This window comes from Nyctereutes procyonoides, unplaced genomic scaffold (assembly GCF_905146905.1).
Source record: "Nyctereutes procyonoides isolate TBG_1078 unplaced genomic scaffold, NYPRO_anot_genome, whole genome shotgun sequence".
Lineage (NCBI taxonomy): Eukaryota > Metazoa > Chordata > Mammalia > Carnivora > Canidae > Nyctereutes > Nyctereutes procyonoides.
Window position 1 is genome coordinate 22365162 of NW_026575049.1, and position 26198 is coordinate 22391359.

The 26198-nt window shown below is 54.0% G+C and overlaps 1 protein-coding gene across 1 annotated transcript in view; it reads left to right on the forward strand.

Moving 5' to 3' along the window:
• Positions 1 to 23535, forward strand: part of SHISAL1 (shisa like 1) — a 71426-nt gene extending 47891 nt beyond the window's left edge. The window contains exon 5 of the mRNA XM_055328745.1: positions 21273 to 23535. Coding sequence (XP_055184720.1) covers position 21273 — 1 coding nt within the window. The 3' untranslated portion in view covers positions 21274 to 23535. The remainder of the gene's footprint in view (positions 1 to 21272) is intronic.
• The last annotated feature ends 2663 nt before the right edge of the window (positions 23536 to 26198 follow it).

The window sequence follows — 26198 nt, forward strand, 5'->3', positions numbered from 1 at the left end:
CCAGAGCGCCTGGTCCTGAGGCCTAGGCCTAGCTATCAGCCTCTCAGCACTCCCCGCGGCGTAGCGTGTCATCCCCGGCAGCGCCCTGTCCATGCTGTTGCCATCTGCACATCAGGTTGCATATCCTGGGTTTTTAGTTCAACGTTGTGTCTTGGCGAGCTCGCTGCATTACTGGGGAGTCTTCCTAACGCTGCTGTACTGGCTGCTTTAGCCGTCTATTGAGAGATGATGGTTCATAAGTCGGTGACCCACTTCCCTGATTCAGGCCACCAGGGGCCTCTGACCCCCCTACATGCACACGCACATGCACACGCACATGCACAGTGCTTCTCCCTCCGCTCCTCGGAGCATCGCTCTGCCTCGAGCCGGGCCCCTGCGCCTCCAGGGCCAGAGGGTTTCCAGATGTGGGCATCAGGTGGCCACAGCCCATGATGGAGCACTGGCTCACTCGCTCCCAAAGCCGCCTGCCTCGTTGGAACGACCCCACCTGCTACGATGCTCTATTTTATTTATTTATTTATTTATTTGTTTATTTATTTATTTATATTATTTTTCTTTATGGGCAGGAAACAGTGTTTAGATGCAAAACCCGTTAGAGGCAGACAGACCTGGGTTCAGATCTTGTGCCCCCATTTTTGGATCCCTGGAATCCCTCCTGCAGGTGTGGGAGCCAGAGTCCCCTCACCTGGAGCGCAGGACGATAGAATCAGCACAATAGAATCAGCACCGCCTGGCTCAGCAAGAGGAGACGCAGAAACCGCCCCCCCCCCCCCAGTGTTCCTCCTCTCATCTCCGGTGTCGTGTCAGACTGGGGCGGGTTTTCTGTGATGTTGAAGACAGCGGTCAGCTGTCCCAGGGTCCCCAGCCCTCCGGGCTGAGTGCTAGCTGCCCAGGGAGCAGTCAACACCAGAAAGGGTTTCAGTGGACGTGTAGGAGTTTTCTGGAAGTGGAGATGTGGCCACGTGGGCAGAATGCAGCTCAAGCTAAGTCGCAGAGGATGGGAGAGGCTAGTGAGAAGTGGGGAGTCCCGGGGGGGCTCCAGCCTCTGGGTCCCACTCCTTGCGGTTCTCAGCCCCACCTTGGTTCCCCTTCGCTGCCGCCTCCTCGTCTCCCCAGCCGTCCACACCACAGGGCCCAGGGCTCCCACCTTGACCCTGTTCTCTCTGTCTTCACCCGCGGGAGCCCCACCTGCCCTGACAGCTCCAGACTTGTCCCTCTGCACCTGCCTTCTGGGTCTGTCTCCACTGCTATGTCCACCACCCCCCGCCACCGACTCCAGACTCGGCCCTGTGAACCCTGAGTCTTCACAGGCGGGCGGCCCCTTCGGGTGTTCAGTGAGCACACCCAGCGTCCTCTGCCCTCCCGCCATCTCCTCGGGATGGAATCCCTGACTCTTTGCCACTTCACACATCCTAGCCGGACACCGGGAAAACGGACCCAGAATCCACCCTCCGCTCCCCTCTACCGAAACCACCCACCTGGCCCATCCTCCTGCCGGACTGAGGCGGGGCCTTCGAAGTCTCGTCCTCCTTCCTTCCTTTGCCGCCCACAGCAGCAGAGCAATCCTGTAAAAATGTAAATCAAGGCCTGCTGATGTCTCCACTCTCTCTAGAAGATGAATCCCAAATCCTTTCAATGGCCCACAACCTCATCTGATACCCGTCCTGGTCCCTCTGTCCTCATCTCCCCGGTTTGCTCCAACCACACTGGCCTCCCTGCTGTTCCTGGAGCTCTCCAAGCTCACTCCCACCTCAGGGCCTTTGCACCTGCCATTCCCTCTGCCTGAAACTCTCCCTTCCCAGATCCCTGCTCCACTCCCTCCCTCCCTTCTACTAGGCATCTGCCCAGATGTCACCTGATCAGAGAGGCCTTCCCTGGTCAAGATCTATAAAATAGCACAGCCCCCACCACAGCCATCTCTCTGTACCTGCCCCCACCCCCATCCTCTCTCATCTTCTGGTGCTCACCACCTTTTGCTGTGTTTGTTTTCTTGTCTGCTGTCTGTCTCTGCTGTAAGGAGATGCCAAGAGAGTTGGGATTGGTCTGTCTGTGCTCAGCCATACCCCAGCACCCAGCACTGGGTGCTCAACACCAAGTGTTGAATGGATGTGTCCTTATCTGCCCAGTGCCCGGCCTGTGGTAGGCACCTGTTAAGTGCCAGATCAGTGAATGAAGTATATTATCATTGTTGGTAATAGGTCCTCCCACTTCTTGAGGATCTGCTGAGCTAAGCAGCTGCAACAAGCAGCTGTCATCGTGAACTCTGTGTGTGGAGGAGGAAATGAGGCTCGGAGGAGAGAGCCGCTTGTCTTGAGCCACACAGCAGCTGAGTTGGGCTAGATTCACACCCAAGTCCAGCTGACTCCAAAGCCCACAGTTGTGGAGTGGGAAGCAGTGTCGGCCTGTACTTCTCCCGCCAAGAGAATAAACCCCAAATGGTGCTCACAAAGCACACGGCCCCATGCTGGATCCGATGACAGGGGTTCTCTGCACAAGTCTGGTCCTTCCCTCCCTTGGCACAGGATGCTGAGGATCCCCCAAAGCGCATGAGGCCTGGCACACCAAACCCTCTCTGGGCTCGGCCCAACACCAACTGGAAATTTTTCTCAGATTCGGACCCAGAACAGGCTGTATTGCAGCCTCCAGGGGACATGTGGTTGGTTTGGTTTGGTGGCAGGGTCTTCGTCCTCCCTCTTGCATCATCTGTGAAGGTCTTTCTGGCCCTCAGAATCTCTCTGGAGCCACAAGGAGGGGCCAAGGCAGCCAGGTGATCCTGTCTGTCCACCCAAGTGACCCCATCCATCCACCTGGCAGCTCCCTATCTGCCACCTTCCTGTAGAAACTTCGCCCCATTGGAGGGGGACCCAGCCGCGTAGAAGGTGAAATGCAACACACAGGCTGTTTTTAAATAAAACTTTACTTGAAAGCTCTCAAAGCTGCACTCCAGCAAATGTGCAGAGGAGCCAGCCACACGGTCTTGGAGTCAGAGCTGGGCTCAGACCGTGCCTCTGCTTGGCAGTGGGGAACCTCGGGCAAATTATTTAACTTAGACTCACTCTCCCTGTCAGTAAAATGGACTCAAGTAGACTTGCCTTGGGATGATTGCGAGGGTTATAACAGGGCCCAGCAGATGCCAGGTGCCTCAATAAATCCTGATCGTAATTATTGTAATTACGATCAGAGTAAATTAGAGAAGAATGGCCACATAGCATTCCCCACCCACCCAAACACACACAACTATGGGTGTTTTGCATTTTCTGTTTTCTTCTGCACATGGTTTAATACTTTTCTAGTAATGACGTGCACATCGTTTTGCATTCTAATTATATTCGCATACCATTCAATTAGCCATTACCCTGTGGTTTCACTTAATTTTTCTAAATATCATTTTAGTAGCTGCCCAGTAGCCCAAATCCCACATGCTAGCATTAACTGAGCTGTCCCCCTATGGCGAGGCATTCATGCCACTTCCAAATTGTTTTTGCTATGACAAATAATGTTGCAAGAGTGTAAACATACTCCAGAAAATCAGGGGCAGCAATAAACACCTTTAAGTGTTTACAGTTTTCCCTTTTATGAATTATTTCCTCTGGATACATTCCAGGCAGGGCAGTGATTGAGCTGAGGCGTGTGACAGCTGTACGATTCTCTGTGCCAGTATCAGCCTCCTCCCCAGCAGCAGCTTGGGAGGATGGGGTGCCCTCATTTTTATATGGTCCGCGTTTCTTTGATTTTTAGCGAGGCTTTACACCTTTCCTTTCATTCATTATTAACTGCATTTCCTCTCTTGTGGGTTGCCCATCTATGTTACTGTGACCCCAAGGCCGGTGGTAATTGAAGGCATTTCAATGAGGCAACTTTTGTTTTTCCAGACTTCAGCTCTGGGTGTTCCTCTTGTCGGTATCTCTTTCCCCTGTGCTGTTTACTTAATACACGTTTAATGACTCTAAATCAAGTCACCTTTTTTTTGTTTTGTTTTTTTTTGTTTGTTTTTTCGCCTTTTTTTTTAAGATTTTATTTATTTACTTATTCATGAGAGAGAGAGAGAGAGAGAGAGAGTCAGAGACACAGGCAGAGAGAGAAGCAGGCTCCCTGCAGGGAGCCTGATGTAGGACTTGATCCCAGGACTCCAGGATCACACCCTGGGCGGAAGGCAGGCGCTAAACCACTGAGCCACCCAGGGATCCCAAGTCGCCTTTTTCGAAAACTCAGACTTGCTCTAAGCAATCACATCTTTGGTTTAAGGCTTATAGTTTTCCTAATATGCATTAAAACAAAGTACAAACATAGCCAAGGTGTGCCGGGGCCTACTTGCACCGGCTCACAGGAACTGGTAGTTAATTTTTTAGGAATTCCGTGAACTTGTTGTTGAATACAGCCTCTATAAAAATTAAATGATATGAGCCGACAATTAAATAAATTATATGAAACACAAAAGTAATAGGCATTCGCAACTCACCACTTCTTCATGATTTTGCTCCATTTCTTACCATCTATGTTCTTGAGCTTTTATCTCTTGTGTCTGTGCCATGAAGCTTACATAATGTTGACTCTTGTGCATCTCTTCCCAACGCTGACATCACGTTGACAGTATTTACACCATGGAAATGGGCAGCAGATGTTACAAATCAGGGCTTTTCGCTCTCAAGATTTGGTCATTAAATGTTTGCTGACTGGCATGCCACCGCATGTAACATTTCAAACGCTCGTGCGTTCAGCACCTCCGACCATCTGCCTGCCCCATGGGCTGTGAATCTTTGTGCAGAGAAGCGAACATGTCCTTACATGTTTGCGAAACTGGATCCTGGTACTTCTAGGAACACCCATAGACAGGCATCCCGGGCAGTTGTATCCGGAGCAAAAGGCAAGGTGGTTCTGGAAAGGAGATTGATCAACCCTTTCCAGTTCCTGGTTCTTTCTGGAGGAAAGAAACAAAGGGAGATGAGAAGGCAGGAGGACTGGTCAGAACTACCTGTCGTGCATCTGGCCCTCGGTCCCCCGAGGGAACATCCTGGGCCGCCCCTTAGCAAACTCGCCACCCCCATCTGCTTTTGCTTCTCAGCGCCAGTGTGTACTGTTGTGAGGCTATGGCGGGACACCCGTAAGTCACTCCTTCAACTGTGCTTGCTGAGGGTTGGCCATGCCCTGCACCAAGTACAGGAAATAAAAGATAAAAAAGGCACAGCCCCCTCACCCTCCGAAAGGAACACCAGCCAGTGATGTACAGAAAATCAATCCTGGCCACTTACTTCACCTGGAAAATCAATGTATTCAGTCACAGGGTGGATAGACCTTAGAGAAGGTTCTGGAAAAGTCTCTTTGAAGATGCACATCCAGACTGGACTTGATTGTCTGCAGACACCTCTTCCAGCTCAAGTTCCAGATAGAAGTGTACTGCCTCTGGGCCCCAGATGCAACTCTATGGGGTGGATGAGCCAGGGCCATGAGTCCAGCCAACCAGATCCGCAGGCCTGTGACCTTGGGCTAGTCACTTGCCCCTCCTGGGCCCGTTTGCCTGGCTGTGAAAATGGGGGCGTTGAGGGGACAGAGATGGAGCCCCTCCCACAGGAACCTGGCACAGAGTAGGTGCTCAGCCACGGGGCGCCCCATTCCCGGTGGCATCTGCCAGGGGGCCTCATCCTTGGAGGGGGCTCCTGCAGTCCTGTCCACACTCTCAGCCGCCTGGCCCCAGGGCGCCGTGCCCAGTCAGCACGCTAGTTTGGAATCAATTACGATTCCCTAACCCCGTGACTGCGGCCAGCTCCTGTTTAAACGGAGATGCCAGTCTGAGTGAGCAATCAGCACAGAGATGTTTGCACAGAGACCCGGGCACATCTGGGGGAGGCCTGCCTGCGGGAAAGGAGGAAGCTTCTTCATGTCAATTGGACAGGAACCCCATCCCATTGCCCACTGCCCCCCCCCCCCGTTTTTGTGGAGGCCTCACAATTGCCATGAAGGGAAGCCGCGGCCCAGCTTACAGCTGTTATGTGGCCCCAAAGCATTTAGTTTGGGGGCTCTTATCGGCCTGGCTCCCAAATCAGGCAGCTCTGGGCGAGAGAACCAGGAACTCGTCTCCTTCGGCACAGGCTGGGGAGGACCTGGGAAGCTTTCCTTCTTTATTCCCTCCGTCATTAAAACTCTGGCCTTAACCCTGAAAATATTTGCTTCCAAGAATAGATGCTCGTTGGCGCCACGAAACACTCCCAGCCTGGGCATCCCGTCGCCGTCAGAATGATGGAAACCAAGGCTGGCCTGCAGGCCGGGAGGGCGCCCACCCCTCCTAAATGCCCTGATGTTTCTGAGGTGCCCGGGGGGTGCCAGGGGGAGCTCCTTGCCAGGGTGCCTGGGCTGCCGACTCAAGGTATGGCTCCAGCCAGCCTCAAGTGCTGGGACTTGTGGCCCCAGGAATTTCTTGGTGTGGCAGCCCAAGGACCCCAGTGTCCACCAAGGCGCCTGCCCAGCTGTGTGTCCTTGGGCAAGAGCCGGTTCACCTCCCTGAGACATCAGCAGGGGAGGGAATAATCCCCCCTGGCAGGGGAATCACTGGGATGCAATCTGAGGATGCACGGAGGACCTCCGAAGGGTCCCCTTTCCCTGTCTCCGTCCGCTCTGTGAGCAGGAACAGGGGTCCCTGCCAAAGGCTTCCTCCACCCCCTGCCCCCCCCCAAAAAAAACTGAGGTTGCTGAGAGCTTATGTCACAGCTCCTCCAGCCAGATAAGGAAAAAGGATGTTGTGCTGGATTGTTCTGTTATCAGCTTGGTGACCCTGGGGTCTTCACATCCCAGGATCCACATCCCTGGTAAGGCTGGCCAGAGCACTCTGAGTTTCAGGAAGCCCAACACCAGTGTCGTGGGGCCCGGGAGGCGTGGCGGCAGAGGAGCCCGGGCCCCAGTGTGTCGTCACGTTCCCTGTCTGTGTCCGGCCCTTCTTCCTGGCTGCTGACCGTAGGCCACAGGTCCCGCAGACATGCCCCAGGGGCCCTTCCATGGAGCCCGGGCCCCCTCAGCTGCCCCTCCGCTCCCAGCCCCCTGCAGGTAGGTCCCCTTCTCCCATCCAGCGTAGCTGAATAATCCTCCTCCGAGCCTTCGACTCCCCCTTCTTGACCTCCCCTGCCCCAGAGTGAGGAAACAGGACTTCCTATAATACATGCCTTGTTCCGTGATAGCTCAGCGGCTGTGTCCCCGCTGGGGCCTGGCCCCATGCCATCGCTTACGTGGCTCTAATGGGCACATCTTCATCGCCTCTGGCATCCAGATGTATCCCCCAGCCGAGGAGTCCATTTAGGGAGCACTGCTTACTTATTACAAAAAGCCATTCTTTACACTATGGTGCGTCTCATGGTTGATGGCATCGGCCGAGGGAGGAAACACAGGACCCCATGGGGTGGCTGTCCTGATGGGGAGATCGTGTCCATTAGTTTAAGGAAAACACAGGGCAGCAGAGCACTTGCAGCAGGGAGTGATTTGGTCAGATGGGAGCTTTGCTGAGAGCCCCACCCCTGCCAGCAGGGCCGATGGAAGGAGGCGGGAGGCCGTGGGGAGGCTGTTACTGTGCCCCAGGGAGGAGACTATGGGGTTTAGGTTAGGGACTGTGGACGGATTTGGAAATATTTTGGAGCCAGGATTATGGAAGGATTGGACCTGGGGGCAGAGAAAGGAGGCACCCCAGGCAGCTGTAGGGTCTGATGTGAGTGATGACCCGTATTACTACAGGTAGGAAGGACACCGCTGGCAGAGAGATGGAGCAGGGATGGCAAGCACGGCACAGTGGGGCCTATTGTCGCTGGCTGCAGCGTGACAGGAGAGGACCTCTAAAGGTTGAGCATGCATCCTGAGGCTGGGACGGGTCCTAGGTGGTCGGGAGCCAGAGGTGCAGGACAGACAAGTGTGTGCCAGGTGGGCAGCCAGAGGCCGCAGGAGGGAGGGTGTGCTCGGGACATATTACCCATCATATATAGTCTTCTCCCTGGCTCTGGGACCAGCCAGGAAAGCCAAGACTAGGGTGTGTGTGTGTGTGTGTGTGTGTGTGTGTGTGAGGATGTAGCCTGTGTAGTTAGCAGGTGTGGTGGGCGTGTGCAGCATGTGCTGTGTGTTGTTGTGGGGCATGTATGCGTGTATGCATGGGTAGTGCACATATATGCTTTGGGCCTCGTGTATGATACATATGTAGTACTGTGTGTGTAGTGTGTGTGTGCATGAATGTGTGTGTTATGTGCACACTCACATGCTTGGGTTTGACCCTGGCTCCAGCCTCGGCCCCTCCTGCCACCTCTGTCCCAACCAGAAGGCAGAGGAAGGGCGTGGGGCATGGGCTGGGGTATTGAGGCAGCCCAGGGGTGCAGTACATGAAAACAGGGTCAGGTCAGCGGCCCCCAGGAGGGAGCACAGAGGTTTGGACAGGGCTGGGGCCAGGGGACCAGGACCCATGGATGGTCGAGGGCAAAGTATAAACAGCCCCAGAGCTTGGAGGTGCATTAATTCATAAGGATTTACAAAAGAGGGACCAAAGCCTGGGCTCCCGGCCAGGGCTGGGTACACAGAATGGATCTGACCCCATCTCTGCCCATGAGACCCGCATCTATGCCTGCTCACCTCACTGAGTTCCCCACTCTGGCTCCCCGGCAAGCTCCTACTCATCCCTCAAAACCCTGCTCAGGCTGCTCTTTCCCCTGAGGCCTCCCGCCCTCCTCCAGAGGGGTCCCCTTCTTTCTCCCCACTCCTATCACAGCCAGGCCCACATGGTCCATTACCATATCTGTGCCCACTGGCTGGGGTGCAGCCAGGGACAGTCCCCTGCAGATCCCCGTGCCCGGAACAGAGCCCTGGGCCAGGAGTCACGGCTGCTTGTTGGCCTCCTCCTGCTGCTGGCTTGTGGTTGCACCCCGGGCAGCCTTGTCCTCCGACCCCCACCCCCCCCCAGGCTCCGCTTCCTCCTTGTGCGACCTGCTGCTTCTACAGTATCTTCCAACTTAAAACCCCTCTGACCTTCTCTCTGGCTAATGGAGGTGCTGATCAAGGCCTGGAATGGATGTGGGAAGCACTTGAAAAATTCCTAACAGGAGGCTAAGGGGGAGTCTACTTTTGTGGAGCATGAGGAGGTGGGGCCGCCATGGAGGCCACAGAGGACGTGCCTCCAGCACTTTGTGGCATTTAATGCAAAACTCCAATCTCTCGTGAAAGCACTGGCATCAAATATTTACCAAAGCAGCATTAAACATTAACCTTCAGGATGGAGATGTTTATTTTTTTTTAAAGATTTTATTTATTTATGCATGAGAGACACAGAGAAAGAGAGAGGCAGGCTCCATGCAGGGAGCATGAGCTCCCATCCCAGGGTGGGACTTAATCCCTGGTCTCCAGGATCCCACCCTGGGCTGAAGGCGGCGCTAAACCACTGAGCCACCAGGGCTGCCCAGGTTGGAGATGTTTAAAGACCCCAAGCTCCCCCAGGAAATGTCCCAAAGTCAGGAGGGCGAACTGCCGGGAGGAAGGCTGCGCGCGGGGCCTGGATAATGAAGCATCCCCGAGCTCCCCAGGGACCCTCGCCACTCCCTATCCCCCAGAGCAGCCCCTAGCCCGTGTCTGTGGGGCACCGACCCCGTCCGCCTCCTGGGCCACCAGCCCTCCCAGGCCCCCCGGCGCCACTGAGGCAGAGAGAGCCGGTGCCTTCGTGCATCAGAAGGAAAGTCGGGGCGCAGGAGTGTAGGGAGAGGAGGGGGTGAAGCAGGGGCAGCACCCTCGAGACTGGCTGTTGGATGGTATGGAAGAGGGGGGACCCTGGACCCAGCCGCTGGGGATATACTGATGGGATTTTCTGAGATGGGAACCCAGAGGTGGGGGCAGCTTCGGGTACCAGCTGCGTGGGACGCCTTAAGTTAGAGATGCCCGTGAGCATCAAGGATGACGTTAGGGCCACAGACACGTCGAGGAGGATCTTAGACGATGGCCCAGGCTGCAGCCCAGCTTGGACTTAGCCAAGGGTGCTGGTCATGGAATCTGAGGGGCTGGGGTCGCCTGGGGGGGGAAGGGTGAAGTGTGTGGGTGCTGTTAGCGGGAGAGGGAAGGGGACAGGTGACACAGTGGTGAGAGGGGCAGCCCCCGAGGCAGGAGGAAGCCCGGAGTCGCGGGGTCCAGGGGCTGAAAGAGAGGAGCAGGGGGCAGCCGAAGGGATGTGGGGGCCTGGCCTCGGATGCCAGGACCAGATGCCTTGCCCTTTGCCTGTCGCTCTCACGATGCACACCCCCCCCGTGTCCCCATCCTGCCCCCCAATGTCGTCCATGTGCTCCTTGAAACACAGACACAGCGTCTTGTCTGTGGAAGCCGACACCGCAGCATCGTCCTTCCCTCCGCCCTCCGTCTGGCCTCTCCGTTCCCTGGGATGACAGCCGTCTTCTTTCCGAGGGAAGGAAAGTGAGGTCTCACATTAAATGACACAGCGTCCTACACAACACCAAATTATTCCAATTCGTCCACGAGAAGATCTTTGTTGGGGCAGCTTCTCAGCTCTCCCGGTGCCCCAGTGAGCAGCAAATACCTGGGTTCCCCGGAGGCACTTTGCAGGGGGAGGGCCGCCCGCCGTGTCACCTGCCACGGGCTGGGTCCACACGGGCACTCGGAGCCGGGACCCACGTCTGTGCTCGCCTTTGGCGCCCGCCTAAAGCAAGGGAGGACGACGTGAAGCCGGGATCCCGAAGTTCAGGATGGGTCTTAGGGATGCCTGCTATCCAGGTGTCGGCTCCCTCGGGAGGCTCTAGGGGAGGACCTGTTTCCCTGTGTTTTCCCGTTTCCAGAAGCGTCTGGGTTCTGTGGCTTCCTGGCTCTGCTCTGAGCTGTTTCTGTCCCCACCTTTGCTTGTCTGACTCTGGCCCTCCCGCCGCCCCTCTCTGAAGGACCCTGGTGGTGCCACCAGGCCCTCCTGCAGAATCCGGGACCATCTGCCCATCTCGGGGTCCCCAGCTCCCACCAGCAGAGTGGCTCCCTTTCCGGGTGTGAGGCTACACTCGCCACTTCTGGGGCCTGTCGTGCCTGCCTGGGTGTGCACAGGTCAGATTCACAGCGCAGGCCTATGTTCCGCGTTAGGATAGGGCGTCCTGCCAGCCACTTTCCCAAGCGGCCCAGTTTGCACCCTCTCTGCCCCGGGAGTTGGGGGATGTAACTTCCTGCCGCTCGGCTCCCTCCCCAGCCCTCGGGTGGCCAGGCTTTTACATCTCAGTTGGTTCCGGGGGTGTGCGCAGGGGCAGCCCATCGTAGCTTTATGTCACATCATCCCAACGCTTGTGCAACACAAGCGCACCTCCTCCAGGCAGCCTTCAAAGACCGCCTCCTTCGTGGCCTAAGAGCTCTGCCCTGGCGGGGGGTGGGGGTGGGGGGACGCTGCCATCACCTCCATGGGACCGCTGCCTTACCTGGCACGGTTCGTTTGGGATGCCTGCCCCGTTTGCTCCTTATAAAACCTGGATGCTAGAGTCCCCATCTCTCCTGGAGCCGTGGGAATGCGCTGGAAGGCGTGCTGCACGCTCCCCGCCCCACGCCTGGCATAGAGTCAGCGCCTCACAATCTGAGCTCTCATCATTGCTGAGGGGCACGTTGTCTGCAGCTCACCTGGCAATTAGTCATGTTGGGCCTTGTGACTCATCTGCTCTTGTCAGCCAACTGCCACTGTCACAGACTCACTCAGCCTTCAGAAGCCTGCATTGTGATTCAAATCACCAGGTGCTCCTCTATCTTCCCCAGTGAGGTTGCAGACACCAGCTGGTACGCCCCTCATCCCTCCCGGTGGGCCTCCGGGATCCAGGCCCTCACCTCTCCCCTGCAGGGGGCCACCACCCAGCCACCTCCCTGCGCCCAACCCACCAGGCCCCGGCCCTGCCCCAGAGCCACAGCTGTGCACAGGGGCTGGCAGCCCAGACCGCGCTCCCAGTGTTGCCACTAACCGGACCCGTGACCCCCCCCCACCGAGCCTCAGTGTCCCCATCTGTACATGGGGGGAATAACGTGCCTGCCTTGCAGGGCTGAGAGCTCCGGGAGACCGTGCGTGGGAAGTGTGTGCACAGGGGCCCCCGGGTGGCCCAGAGGTTGAGTGTCTGCCTTAGGCTCAGGGCGTGATCCCAGGGTCCTGGGATCGAGTTCCACATCGGGCTCATAGTGAGGAGCCTGCTTCTCCCTCTCTCTCTGTGTCTCTCATGGATAAATAAATAAAATCTTAAAAAAAAAAAAAAAGGGAAAGTGAGTGCACAGAAGAAACGCCCAGCACATCAGCCCAGACCCCTGCCTCTATTAGAATGAGGAAGCAGCGTCCAGGTCTGCGCCCCGAGCCCTAGGATCATGTCCAGGGCCTCTGCCTGGCGGGGGGACTGCTTGGTGGCTGCCACTCTCCAGACTCGCCGCCGCAAGGGGCATCCCCTGCCGCCCGCTGCGAGCCTCCAAATGGCCTCCTCGTCCTCCCGGCCCTGCTCAGGCCCCCTCTCGCCACCAGCTCCCTGAGAGCTTTCCCTGAGCACCCCCAACCCCGATCCCATCACCTCTGTCCAAGCCACACCCCCGGAGCCCCAGACACTCACCCCTGATGCAGCGTGCACCTCCTGCTCCTGTTTGGGGGTCCCCACGTGGCTCCCCCACCAGTGGAGAGCCCTCAAGGACAGGGCTCCCACCTGACTCAGGCCTGTGCCCCCAGCACCCAATCCAGGCCCAGCAAAAGATGCCAGCAGTAAGAGCTTCCAGAAGGGCCTCGGAGGAGGCCCTGACATTGGTCCTGAGTGAAAGGAGCGCTGGCGGCCCCAGCCCCAGTTTCTCCGGGCTGCTGGTGATGAGGAGCCAGGCCACCTGCAAAGTGCCTGGGAGCATCATTTCACACCCTCGGTTCCTGCACCCTGGGGGGAGCCAAGCAAAGTCTAGGCAAGTACCTGGGCTTCCTCTGCAAGCTTCCCCTGACTTTCCTCTTCCCTTAGTCCCTGGGGCTTCCTCTGTCTCAGCACTTCCCTGCCTGTGAGGAGCATGGCAGTGAGCAGTGAGCAGGGCATGGCGGGGGGGGGGGGTGCAGGGGAGTCAGGAAGGCCTCCCTAAAGAGCCGTCTGCACCCACACCTGAGATTGCTGAGAAAATGAGCTGTGCACAGATGCCTAGGCAGAGGGCACAGCAAGTACAAAGGCCCTGAGGCAGGAGCACCCCGAATGTTGGAGGCACAGCAAAGAGCCCCATGTGGCTGGAGAGGAAGACAAAAGGACATGGTAGGAGACCATGGCAGAGAAGTATACGGGGGCAGCATGGAGGAAGTCACCAGAGCTTTGGTGATAAGAAGCCATTAGAGAGTTTCAAGAAGAAAAGATTTAAGATGTATTTTTTTAAATATGTAAAAAAATTTTCTATATATTTAAAAAATATATAAAAAGAGAACTCTGGCTTCTGTGTTGAGAATATACTGTAAGGAGGCAAGGGCAGAGAACTCGGTTAAGAGGATTGAAATCCTCGAGGACGGTGGCTTGGACTGTGGCGGTGATGGTGGGAGTGGTGAGAAGTGGTGAGATTCTGCGTGCGTTTTTTTTTTTTTCTTCTGCGTGCGTTTTGAATGGTGAGATGGGCTGAGGGGTTGGACCTGGGCGTGAGAGAAAGCAAGTCAAGGACAGCCAGCTCCCAGTCTTTTGACCTGAGCTACGGGAAGGATGGAGCCACCATCAGCTGAGAGGGGGGTCTTGAAGGGGAACGGATTTAGAAGGTAGCATAGGAGTTCGGTTCGGGCCATGTCAGGAATGAGCTGCCTGCTAGGCACGCGAGGAGGATATCCCAGAGGTGGCTGGGTGTTTGAGAGACTACAGTTCAGGGAAGAGTCCCCGGCATGTGGACAGGATTAGAGTCACAAATCCCGAGGACAGCTGGGACAGGGATTGGACAGCGGGACAGCGGGAGGCGTGTGAGGATGGGGCTGCCAGCGCTCCCGGACAGCTGCCTGGGCCTTCCTGGTATCTGCGTCCATCACGAATGGGGAGCCTTTGCTTTGGAAGCAGCGCCCTGCGGGCAGACGTTTCACTGGGCCTAATCTCCACTATTGCCCGCGTCACTGCGACGAGCGAGCCCGTGCGCGCTTTGCCCTTGTGTGCATATTTGGAGGATGACTGTCAAGTGGAGTCGCTGGGTCGGAGGGCACATGCACCCGTAACTTTGCCGCACGTCAAACTGCCTTCCAGAAATGACCTTGCTTCCCTCCCATGAGCCGTGAAGCAGAGGCTCTCCCCGCCCCACAATCCAGGCGATGCCCAGAGCTTTGCCGTTGTGACGAGGGCAGGATGTGGAAGCGTCCTGTTGTTCGTGCTCCAGAACGCCATCTCGTTAGGGCTTTGGTTGGCATTGCTCTTATTTCAGACTTTGGATTTGCGATCTGATAGTTTTCCTTCTTGGCAATTGGTCTGTTTAGATTCTCAACTCCTGGATCCTTGGAATAATTTCTCTTTTGTTAGAAATTCACTCATTTCGTCAAGATTTTCTGATCGAGTCGGACAGAGTTGAGTGGATAGGGTCCCTCACTCTTCTCTCGCTATTTGTCCAGTTACTTCATTTTGCCGAGCACCTGCTCTGTCTGCATCCAGCATCCCTGGGGATGTGGTCGTGCACCAAAAAGCCAATGAAGAGTACTACTATTATGTACGGAGGATATTTTTAAAAATACGTATGTCAAACCTGTGTACTGTTAGGATGTTGTACGTGCTAGAGAGAAAAGCAGTATGAGAACGGGGAAGGAGTTCGAGAAAGAGTGTAACTTGGTGGGGTAGCCACAGATGACTTGAAGGCCGTGAGGAAAAAGCCATGTGTTTATCTCAGAGAAGAGATGGGTGCAGGTGGTGCATTAATCTGGGTCTTCTAGAAACACAAAACTAGTGGACAGATGTAGAAGTAGATATTGATACACTGGAAATGCCAATATAGATACGCTGTAGCTATAGCTATAGACATACTGTGGATATAGACCCGCTGGAGATATCGATACAGGCGTGCTGTAGACATAAACATGCTGTAGATATAGATACAGACGCGCTGTAGTTATTAATACAGGCAAGCTGCAGTTATGCTCTGTAGATAGAGATACGTTGCAGTTACAGATATAGACACGCGTATAGAGACACGTAGATATAGATATAGACATGCAGTGAATATAGATAGATACACCTTAGATATAGATACGCTGTAGATATAGACATGCTGTAGATATAGATACAGACACACTATAGACATGGACTGCATAGACACACTGTAGTTATAAATACAGGCACGCTGTAGATAGAGATACGCTGCAGTTACAGATATAGATACGTGTATAGAGACACGTAGATACAGACATGCTACCGATATAGATAGCCTGTCGGTATAGACCTGCTGTAGATAGAGATAGACACACCTTAGATATAGGTACGCTGTAGATATACATATACTATATAGATTCAGATATGCTGTAGATATACGTATGCTGTAGATATCAATACAGACACGCCAGAGATATAGACACGCTGTAGATATAAATACAAGTACGCTGTAGATAGAGATGCGCTGTAGATAGAGATACACCGCAGTTACAGATATAGACACGTGTATAGGGACAGGTAGATATAGATATAGACATGCTGTAGATATACAGACATGCCATAGATATAGATGTGCTGTAGATACCTAGAAACGCCGTAGATGTCGATATAGACAGCCTCTAGGTATGTAGATACGCTGTAGAGATAGATACTGACTCCCCGTAGGTATACGTACGTGTGTATATAGAGATTTACTGAAGGAGTTGGCTCATGCAGTCTTGGAGGCTGGGCAGTCCCACGATCTGCAGTTGGCAATCAGGAGAGCCAGGACAGCCAGTATGGGCCAAGTCTGAAGGCAGGAGAAGACCGACATCCCAGTCCAAAGACAGCCTGGCAAAGAGGGAATTTTCCCAGAGTCGGTGTGTTCTATTCCGGTTTTCAATGGACCGGGAAGGGCTGTCGGCTTTACACGGTCATCTGATCCAGATGTGAGTCTCCTGCCCAGAAGCACCCTCCCAGACACACTCAGAATCATACAAGACCAGCTCTCTGGCCCCACACCCATTGGCCCAGTCAAGCTGGCCCATAAAATGAGCCACCAGGGATGGACTGGAGTGAATAAAAGAGAGAAAACAGGGACGTGATCAGAGAAGATGGAGAGGAAGGTTTTTGGCTTCCCCTGTGGTGGGATGAGGGCCACTGGGTGTTTTGAGCTGAGCAGGGACATAACTCGGCTGCCCCAGAGCCACTGCAGGAGCCCCGTGGGCTTGGCCTGTGGTGGGAGACGAGGGTGCAGGAAGCAGCGGTTCACAGATGCAGCAGAAGGCAGAGCCTGCGGGGCTCACTGATGGATCGCAGTGGGCTTGGAGAGGAAGAGGGGGGCCGGAGGTGGCCCTGGGGCTCTGATGCGCGCAGCCAGAAGTGAGGTCGGGACAATCGTGGGAAGGTTGACCGGGAGAGAAGATCCGGGTTCTAGTTCTGAGAAGGTTAAGTTTGAGATGGGTGGTAAGTCTCCAACTGGCCACGTCAAGCCGACAGTGTTGGAGATCATGTGAGAGACCCTGAGGCCAGGGAGTCGTCGACGGAGGGAGCGTCTGGGTCCCTAGGAGGACATGAGCGGGGATGGAGAGGAAAGGAGACGGGCAGATGGGGAGGTTCCCAGAGAGGAGCCTGAGCAGCGGTGGCCAGAGAAACAGGAGGGGAACCAGGAGAGGGTCCGCCGGGTCCCGGAGGCAGGAGGAGTGATCCCCTGGGTCAGCGGTGCCGAGGGGGCTGAGCCAGAAAGGGACTGAGATCTCACAGCTGGATTTAGTGACACAAAGGCCCTTGGTGACCTTGGCAAGGGCGAATTCTGCACAATCGCTGGAGCCGAAGCCTGTGTGGAAGGACTGAGGGACGGTGGAGAAGCAGAAGGAGAAAACAGAAGCACAGGCCACTGCCACGTGCTCGCCTCCTCCTTCCGCCCCTAGATTCACCAACAGCTAACGTTCCATGGTTTTTCAGAGAACCAGAAATCGGGTTTCTTCCTTCCTTCCTTCCCTTGTTTTTAACTTCATTTCAGTTTTAATTTATCGCTTGCTTTCCTATGCCTTCCTTGAACTTATCTGGCCGTTTCTAACTTTCTGAGTTAGAGAAGTTAATTCATGTCCTCTTTATGAATATCAGCATTTAAAGCCATACATTTTCCTCTGAGCATTGCCCAAACATCCCACAGATTCCGAGATATGGTATTTTTATTTTTATTATTATCTCCATACTCTGAGATTTTAATTTTTTTGGCTGTCTCTCGGACTCACAAGTTATTTTAGAGTTTTTAAGCTTCTTGGTGGTAGAGTTTGTTCTGTTGTGCGGTTTTTGTTATAAGTATTTTCAAATTCTAGTGTATCGTGATCAGAGAACGTTATCCAGTTTTTAAATTTTGGAATTCACGTTCTTTGTGGCCTGACAGGCACTTCCTGTGTGTCCTTTTTTTCAAGAACATTTGAATAGGATTCGATTCAAATTGAATTCTGTTTAATGCACACACCTGCACACACACCTGCATGCACACACATGTACATGCACACACAGGTGCACAAACACACACGTGTACACATGCACACACAGTATGTTATTAATTAGATATTTGGCCAGCTATGTTTTTACTCATGTTTTTGTCAACTTTATCCGTGAAGGACCTAGAATACACGAATACCAGCATACTCCGTCTTTTTCTTCCTTCATTTCCAGCAGTTCTTGCTCTGCAATTCAGAGGCTATGTTATTTGGTGCACAGACGTTCATTAATTTGAGATCCTCATGATGACTCTCATCCTTGATCCCCACACAGCACCCTTCTTTTTCCCATCCACTGTTTCTTGCTCTGACTTCAGCTTTATCTAATAAATAGAATTCTCTTCATTTGCATTTGTTTGTTATGTTTCTACCCATCCTTTTATATATATACATATATATAACTGTGGTAAAAGTCATAACAGGGGCAGCCCAGGTGGCTCAGTGGTTTAGCGCCGCCTTCAGTCCAGGGCCTGATCCTGGAGACCTGGGATCGAGTCCTGCATCGGGCTCCCTGCATGGAGCCTGCTTCTTCCTCTGCCTGTGTGTCTGCCTCTCTCTCTCTGTCTCTTTCATGAATAAATAAATAAAATCTTTTAAAAAAAATGTCATAACATAAAATTTACCACGGTGACCACCTGAAGTGTAAAGTTCAGTGGCCTTAAGTACATCGCCACTGTTGTACGACAGTCCAGGGGATGTTTTCATCATCCGTCCACCCTTTTATGTAAAACCTGTGTGACTCATCCCACCTTCAGTAGATTTTGTTTGTAATCTGGACTGAGAGTCTTTTTTTTCCTAAGCAAGTGTGTATGGCTCATTAACATTTACGGACATGACAGATACATTTGGTGTTACTTTTGTCATGGTTTGTGATATGCTTTCTGCTTTTAGAGCTTTTGTGGGGGTTGTCAATTTTCACCATATGGTCTGTGTTTTCTTTGTTTTATTTTTTGTGTATATGTCTTCTGACAATTTGCAAAGCTGTGTTTTTAATCCTGTGGTTATCTTTATAATTATACTGTGATATGATGCCCTTAATTCTCTATTTCTTTAGACAGTGTTTATTTTCTCCCTACATATGAAGAATGTCCAAATTAGAATATATCTGTTTTCCTTCCTTCTCTCCCTTCCACCAAATGACTTTAGTCCATTCTATTTTATGATATTTTTTCTGTTTACTGTCCTACCTCTAATTTTACCTAAACCTCTGAAAGATTGAGATCCCTAAATAAAAGCGATGAAGACATAATCTACTTAAATTCCCTCCCTCCTTCTAACCTCTACCATCCTATATATTGTTATTTACACCAGGCCTCTGCTTTTCTCTCCCAATCTTGCCTAGGATAGTCACAGTCCTTGGATTTGTTTCAGACGGTCCTACCGTTGAACAGATTCTCACTGCTTGTGCCCTCACCAAACTCAGCCCATTTGGCCTTGGTTTACCCTAAGTGTGTCCTCTTGTAATTTATATAAGAAGGACTCATGGGGATTATATTTCAAAAATAGGCTCAAAAAGTGTTTCTGTTGATGTTAAACTTGAAAGATGGTCCATCTGGGTTTTAAGTTCCTGGTTCATTCACTCATTCAGCCAATATTTATGAAGCCCCTGCTATCTATGCGCAGGTTACTGCTCCAGACCCTGGCAACACAGCAGAGAACAAAGCACACACTTTGGCCCTCTTCTAGCTTACTTTCTAGTTGGGGGAGACAAACAGCAAACTAGACCAGGAAGTAAAATCTGTGGTGTCCTGAACAGAGATGGAAGCTATGGAGAAAGATAAAGCAGATGGTGGGGGATCACTGGACCTGCCTTTGTTCTGGGAAAGAGCAGAGAAGGCTCTGTGGAATCCCAGCCCTGAGCCCATGCACACATTCCTACTGATGCAGAGTGGGGAGGTTGGCTCTGCTTCTGGGATTCTCACCTGCTCTGGAAAGATGGGCTGTGCTGGCTTTGTCAGAGCCCCTCCATCCACTCCCTGCTGCCCCCGCCACTGCCCCTCCTAACGTGCCCTGCAGCTTGGTTGAAGATGGTTTATCAGTGAAGAGCTATAATGAGATGCAAGTAGCAGAGGTCCAGCTGCACTAATATGGAGATGAGCAGTCACCTCCACCAGAGGTGGTGATGCCACCACCAGAACCAGATTTCTCCCTGCTTTCTACTTCACCTGAATTGGTGTCTCTCCTTCTCATGCTCTTATCTGGATTCATGTCCCCTTCCTAGTGGACTTGAACTTATACAAGACTGGGTCATGTGACCATCCCATCTGCAAGGAGGTCTGGAAAGGTAAGTATTTGTGACTGAGCAGTTGCCCCTATAATTGGACATAGGACAGGGGACTCACAGTGCCATCTCAACTCTGCCAGTCGAGGCTGCAAGCGCCCCATGGGCCAGTGTTTACCCACCTGGCTCTGCTCCATTGGTCTCCTGAGCACATCCCTGTGCTAAGAGCACCCTGGTTTCCCTTCCATGGCTTTGTAGGATACGATCAACCCAGTGATGTGATTTCAAGATTCATAATGGCTTTTATTATAATTATGAATGGTATCTGTATCTGTTAATATTTTCTAGGTTTTTTTTAAAGACTTCATTTATTTGAGACACAGAGAGCATGGGGGCAGGTAAGGGGCAAAGGCAGAGGGAGAAGCTGACTCCCCACTGAGCAGGGAGCCCAGTGCGGGGCTGGATCCCAGGATGCCAGGATCATGACCTGAGCCAAAGGCAGACCCTTATCCGACTGAGCCAACTAAGCACCCTAATATTTTCCTTTTTTTTATAGCAAGGGTGACCATATAGTTTAAAATCCAAAATCAAAATACTTATTAGCAGGTAAGGGGAACAATATTAAAAATTATGTCAGGACAACAGGTGTTAACTGGAATGACGCAAGCTAAGACACATAATTAGTCGGTAATTGAGATAGATGAACACCGTTGGGTTTTGTAAATTAATCTGATTATCTCCTGGATTGAAGATCGTATCTCTGTATTTGCGCTCTGTTCTAATAATTAGCCTGTTGATTCTCTTGGATTTTCTGTGTATATTATCTGCCATTAATTGTAACTCAGTTTCTTCTCTTCCACTCCTAAGATGCTATAGTTTTTTCTTGTCTTATTACATGGGCCACGAGTGCTGGTACGGAATGGAGCCATGGTGGCAGCAAGCTTGCTTATCTTGCTTCCAGTTTTAAAGTCAAGTCGTTCTCAATATCCAGGGGCACCTAGGTGGCTCAATTGGTTAAGCATCTGCCTTCAGCTCAGGTCATAATCCTGGCATCTTGGAATCCAGCCCCGCATCAGGCTCCCTGCTCAGTGGAGAGGCTGCTTCTCCCTCTCCCTTTTCCCCTTACCCCAGCCAATATCCAGGGGCACCTAGGTGGCTCAATTGGTTAAGCATCTGCCTTTAGCTCAGGTCATAATCCTGGCGTCTTGGAATCCAGCCCCGCATCAGGCTCCCTGCTCAGTGGAGAAGCTGCTTCTCCCTCTCCCTTTTCCCCTTACCTCAGCCTGTGCTCTCTCTTGCTCTCACTCTCACTCTGCTCTCTCAAATAAGTAATTTGAGAAGAGGAAAAAAAATGGCTCTCAATATCCAGAAGTCATGCACTCAGGGAAAACCTGGCTTCTCCGGGCACTGAGGCCCAAGAGAAATGTCCTCAGTGAGTCCCCATGGAGGAGACACCATGTGATATTTTGTTTCCTTCTGCTTCCCCAGAAAACCCTTTTGCCGTGCCTCAGGATGGGGGAGGTGAGACCCGAAGCACCCGGCCCAGCCTCCAGGAAGAACAGCTTCAACAGAGACCCCCGGGAGAGCCAAGGTGGCTGCGGCGGTGGCAGAGGAAGAAATGCCACCTGTGCCCACAACCCCCTTCCATGGACTTCCAAGATTAGGAGCAAACTCAGGGGTGGGGGCCAGGGGTTGTAAGGGAGGGGGTCTTGAGCCACCCGTCTGCAAGCAATAGTCCCATTCTGGGCTGGTGGCTTCTGAGAGGTGACACCGTTGTGGACTCAGGATGACCAACACAAAGCTGCTCTGGCTAATTCAAGCCGTAGGGATTAGGCCTGTGCATTGTTCCTGTGGGCCCCTTGTCTCTACTCCATCCAGTTGTGGCCTGTGGGCCTATCTGTGTCAGGATACCAAATGTGAGTGTGTGTGTACACGTGTGTATGCGTGTGTGTGTGCGCACGTGCACGCGTGTGCATGTGATTTGAGGTGTTCTTTTTGTTTGATTGATTGGTTTCTATTGGAGTCCCCCCGAGTCCTCTGATGGGCACAGGTCAGCGGTGGTGGGGGCCCTTGCCAGCGTCCCGGTTCAAGCTTCTTGCTGCAGCTGGCAGCTATGAGCCAGCGAGCCTGGGGCACAGCCCCCCGAGGTCTCAGAGGGCGCTGGGGATTTGAAAATGCTCATGAGGGTTTGTTCTTATGGAATTTGTTCCCATAGCAGTGTCATGAAAGGAGGCCACGCATCTTGGGCCGTCCATGGGGCAGGCACTAGGCTGCGTGTCTTCATGCGCTCCCTCTCTCACCGCCTGGGAGGGGGCTGTGGTGAACCCCCTGCAGAAATGGCTCTGAGCAGGGAAGGTGCCCAGGGTCACACAGCCAGGAGACCAGCCCCTCTGTTTGATCTTAGGGGTGTAGAACCCAAAGTCCAAGGTACCCCCAGCACAGTCCCTGGGACATCTCCCCAGTGATTTCTCAGCAGACTGGCTGTTGCCCTGCGTTCTCTGCCATCACTGCCCTGCAGCCCTCATCCACATGGCGCATTCTGGTTACGCATCTGCTGTGTCAGGCCCCAGGCTGGGCAGTGATGGGGACTAGCCCTGAGTCAGGCAGGCCTTGTCCCTGCCCTGCAGGCGGGGGTGGGACAGACAGACAGATCTGTGCTGGACATGGTGATGAGGTTCTGCAGAAGCCCCAGGGGGAAGTGTCTAGAAACCATTCCACTTCGGAGTCCCACGCAAACTCGGATGCCTCTAACATCCACTCCCCAGAGCTCCCCCACCCGCCACCCACCCCGCGGGCCCAGGGCATACACATGGAAGGGCATTGCCCGGGAAATGATGTCATGGGCCACACTGCCAGTGTAGACACACTCATTCCACTGGTGTTAGTAATAACCAGGTCTCCCCCCAGCTCTTAGCAGGGGGGACCCTGCTAAATAAACGTGTGTCCCTCTGATGGCGTGTTCCTTGCTTAGCCAGACCCAGTGCCCTTGCACACAGACTGCTCTTCGGGCGCAGCAGTGAGCAGCGAGGCTCCTGTTCATGGGGCTGGTTTTCCAGTTGGGGAGAGGACGAGAAGTGAGTCAGGATGCAGCAGTAGTGGTGAGCGCCCCGCCGAGATTTCAGCCAGAACAATCTGTTGTGGAGGGTGTTGAGGTTGCGCAGTCTGGGTCTGGGAATGCCTTTCTGAGCAGGTGACCCGGAAGCCCAAATCTGGATGATAAGCAAGAGCCAGCCATGGGCCTGGAAGGCAGGGGAAGAGCATCCCAGCGCAAAGGCCCTGGGGCAGCAGCACGCTTGAGTGTTTCAAAGAACCAAAGAAATCCGGGATCCAGGATGGCTGGGACCCAGAGGGAGGACAGAAGGAGTTGAGGGCGGGGGGTCCAGCTCTGGAAGGCCGCACAGACACAACTCCCCATCCTCTGATAAAGGATTTTCCAGGCAACCTGGCTCTCCAGCTCCCCGTTTCATGGCCTAGGAAACCAAGACGCAGAGGGGCCCCGTGACTTGCGCCCGTTCACCTGTGGCGGACCAAGCCCGCGGCTTCATGCTTCTCCCCCAGACAGTGGCACCCAAGCACATGGCTCGCAGATGCAAAGGGGGAAGACTTTGTTGGGGTCTTGAGTAGGGATGGGCCTGCCTTCCTTTGCCCAGGCCGCTGTGGGGAGCTTTGGGGAGGGGGGCTTGGCAGCTGCTCAGCCCAGGGGAATCAGCTGTCACCTGCATCTGGGGTGCAGAGCCTGGGGAATCCGGAGAACTTGAGGGTTGAGAGCGGGGGGGCGGGGGGGTAGAGGGGGATGGGGAGGCACCAGACCCGGATTCTGACATCAGCTCTGCACTAAGAGCCGTGTGACCTCGGGCCAGTCCTGTGCCTTCTCTGTCCTCAGGTTCCCCCTGGGTTAAGAGGAAGGAGTCAGACCAGGTATTTAGGGGGCTTGCACCTCTGTCTTCCTGTGGTCCGCGGGTGACGCTCACAGAGCTGCAGCTTGTAGGACTCAGCATCCGGCCCCTGCCAGCAGTCTCACCGGGGAGACCAGTAAACCCTATGGGGCTCAGGATGGAACATCCTGTTTGTGTGGGGGCCTCCCACTTGTGGCTCGGCAGACAGACGGGGCCAGCTGAGGGGTGAGACGGGGCACCAGGTGTGAGAGCCCTGAGTGCAGGGCACGTGTGCACAGGGCCATCCCCCACCATGTCAAGGGCCCCTCAAAACCCTGCAGGAGCCCAGCGAAAACCCATCCCACCCTACTGTGACAGGCCCCCGTGCCAGTCGGTAGAGTGTCCCTGCAAATAAGACACGGGGTCATGACAAGTTCAAGTAGAGATTTACAGAGTTAGTGTTTCCTAGTGACTCCCAAACCTGGTTTTTCAAGCTGCCTATGTTTACTTCTTACTGTGAGCTTCTGGCTATCACCACGTAATATGTAAAAATAACAATAGTAACAGTACAAGAAAAAAGAAATAAATAGCAGAGGAAGAAGAAGACAGCGTACCTTACTGGGGGTTTTGTCCCGCCAGGCGGTCTGTGTCCTGACCCCAGTCGGTAAGCACCCCCTCCCACTGGGAACGGCCTGGCGTTGACGGGCAGCTCAACGCTTTAACTCTCGCCTGCATCTGGTGTGATTAGTGTGGTTCGGAATCGACTCAGAACCAGTACCCGGTGCACCCTCGGGCCCTCCGCCCTCACCTTAACATCCGCAGTTGTCCTGAGCCTCAAGGAGCCGCCCAGGGGAGCATCTGACACCGACCAGGACCAGTTTGAAACAGGCCTTAATGGAAAACACGTGCACGTGCACGCACACAGGCAACCATGCACACGCGCGCACACGCAGGGGGATCCAGTCCCTCTGGCAGTCCCTGATCCTTTAGAAGGAACAGGTGGGCAGCTAGCTAGGGTGGGTGGTGCTCCCCTTCATCTCCCAGAACACACGGCTCAGGCACGTGGAGCCCCGGGGCCAGAAGGAAGGGTTGGGGCGGGTTGGAGGTGACGGGATCCAGGACAACACGATCAGGAGTGGGGGTGACAGATTGCGAGGGGACACTTCCTGGCTCGCCATCCAATCCGAAGCTCTCCTGAGATCGTTTCAGTCACAACGAGGCCGTGTGTGTGGCCGTGCCTGGCACTGTTCCCACCCCCCTGAGGCCCCCCAGACCCTTGTCCGCACCGGGTGGGGATCCTGGCCCTGGGCCGTCCCTCCCGCCCGGGGCCCCGTCTGCCCACTCAGCTGACACCCCATCCACTGTGTCTCCTGGAGTCTCTGCTGTAAAAGGGGACGAGTTTCCCAGAGTCGCAGGCATCCAAAAAGTGTTTTAGTGGTTTACGCAGCTCCCTCTACAATCCAGATTCACATCACAGCCCCAAGTAGAGTTACTGGGGGGGCATTTCTGGTCAGTGCTCATCACGGGAGATGTCCATGCCCCGCCCTGTCTGCCCCTGTCGTCTGCTACGGGAACCCGAAGGCTGGGTTGATAGGAGTGACCTGCGGAAATTCTTGAGCTTACCGCTTATCTGGTCCCCAGGAAACATTTGTAAGGTCAGGGGGGCAGCCACTCCGCCCACCCCCCTCCAGGGATGGTGACGCCATACTCATTGCCACCTGTGGCCTCAGAGCCCATCCCCAGGCTGGGGCGATGCCCTTTACCCTCCAGATCGCAGACACCACTCACCCGCGGTGTGACCAACGCCGCACGGGGCTCCCCGGCCTACCTCGCGGCACAAACCGCCCCAGATGGCAGTCCGGTGAACACAGATGTGGATGCTGAGCAGTCAGTCAGGCGCGCGCGAGAGAACATCCTAGCAAAGCCACTCGTTCATGCATGCGTTCATTCATCTGTCCAACTAATATTCTCCAGCTCTGAACTCAGTGCGCCCCTGCGAGCACTTGCTGCCCATCACGGAGGTGTCCGGGGACGCGCTGTGTCCGTAGGAGAGGCTGCGATCACCTGAGAAGTGACTCGCGGTGCCTAACAGATCGAACACCCAGATCCACAGAGCAAATAGGCAACACTTCCCTATCCTCTCCCTGATAGTGACCTTGGAGGTGGCACTGTCCCCAGCTCTCAAATTCCCGGTACCAGACCCCACCAGATAGTTGGTGCTAGATAGATGCTTGGTGAGTGAGCCGCTTTGACCCGTAGTCACACTGTACCGCCCCCCAAAACTCCTACCTTTACATTAAAACCCCGATGTATTTGCCCTTCACACAGTGAAATGCAGGGCCCCCCCCAGGTGGCACCACTGGCAATGCCGTCATAGAAATGGTAATGGGCTCCCAGGAACCCCGTTTCTTTGGACTGCAGTGGGAGCAGCATCCCCTGGCTCTGTGCAGCGGGGTGCCCTGTGAATGGCCCCCACACCACCCTCTGAAACATGCAGGAGCCCACAGCAGTCAGACGAACCCGGGTCGGGGGGATCGCT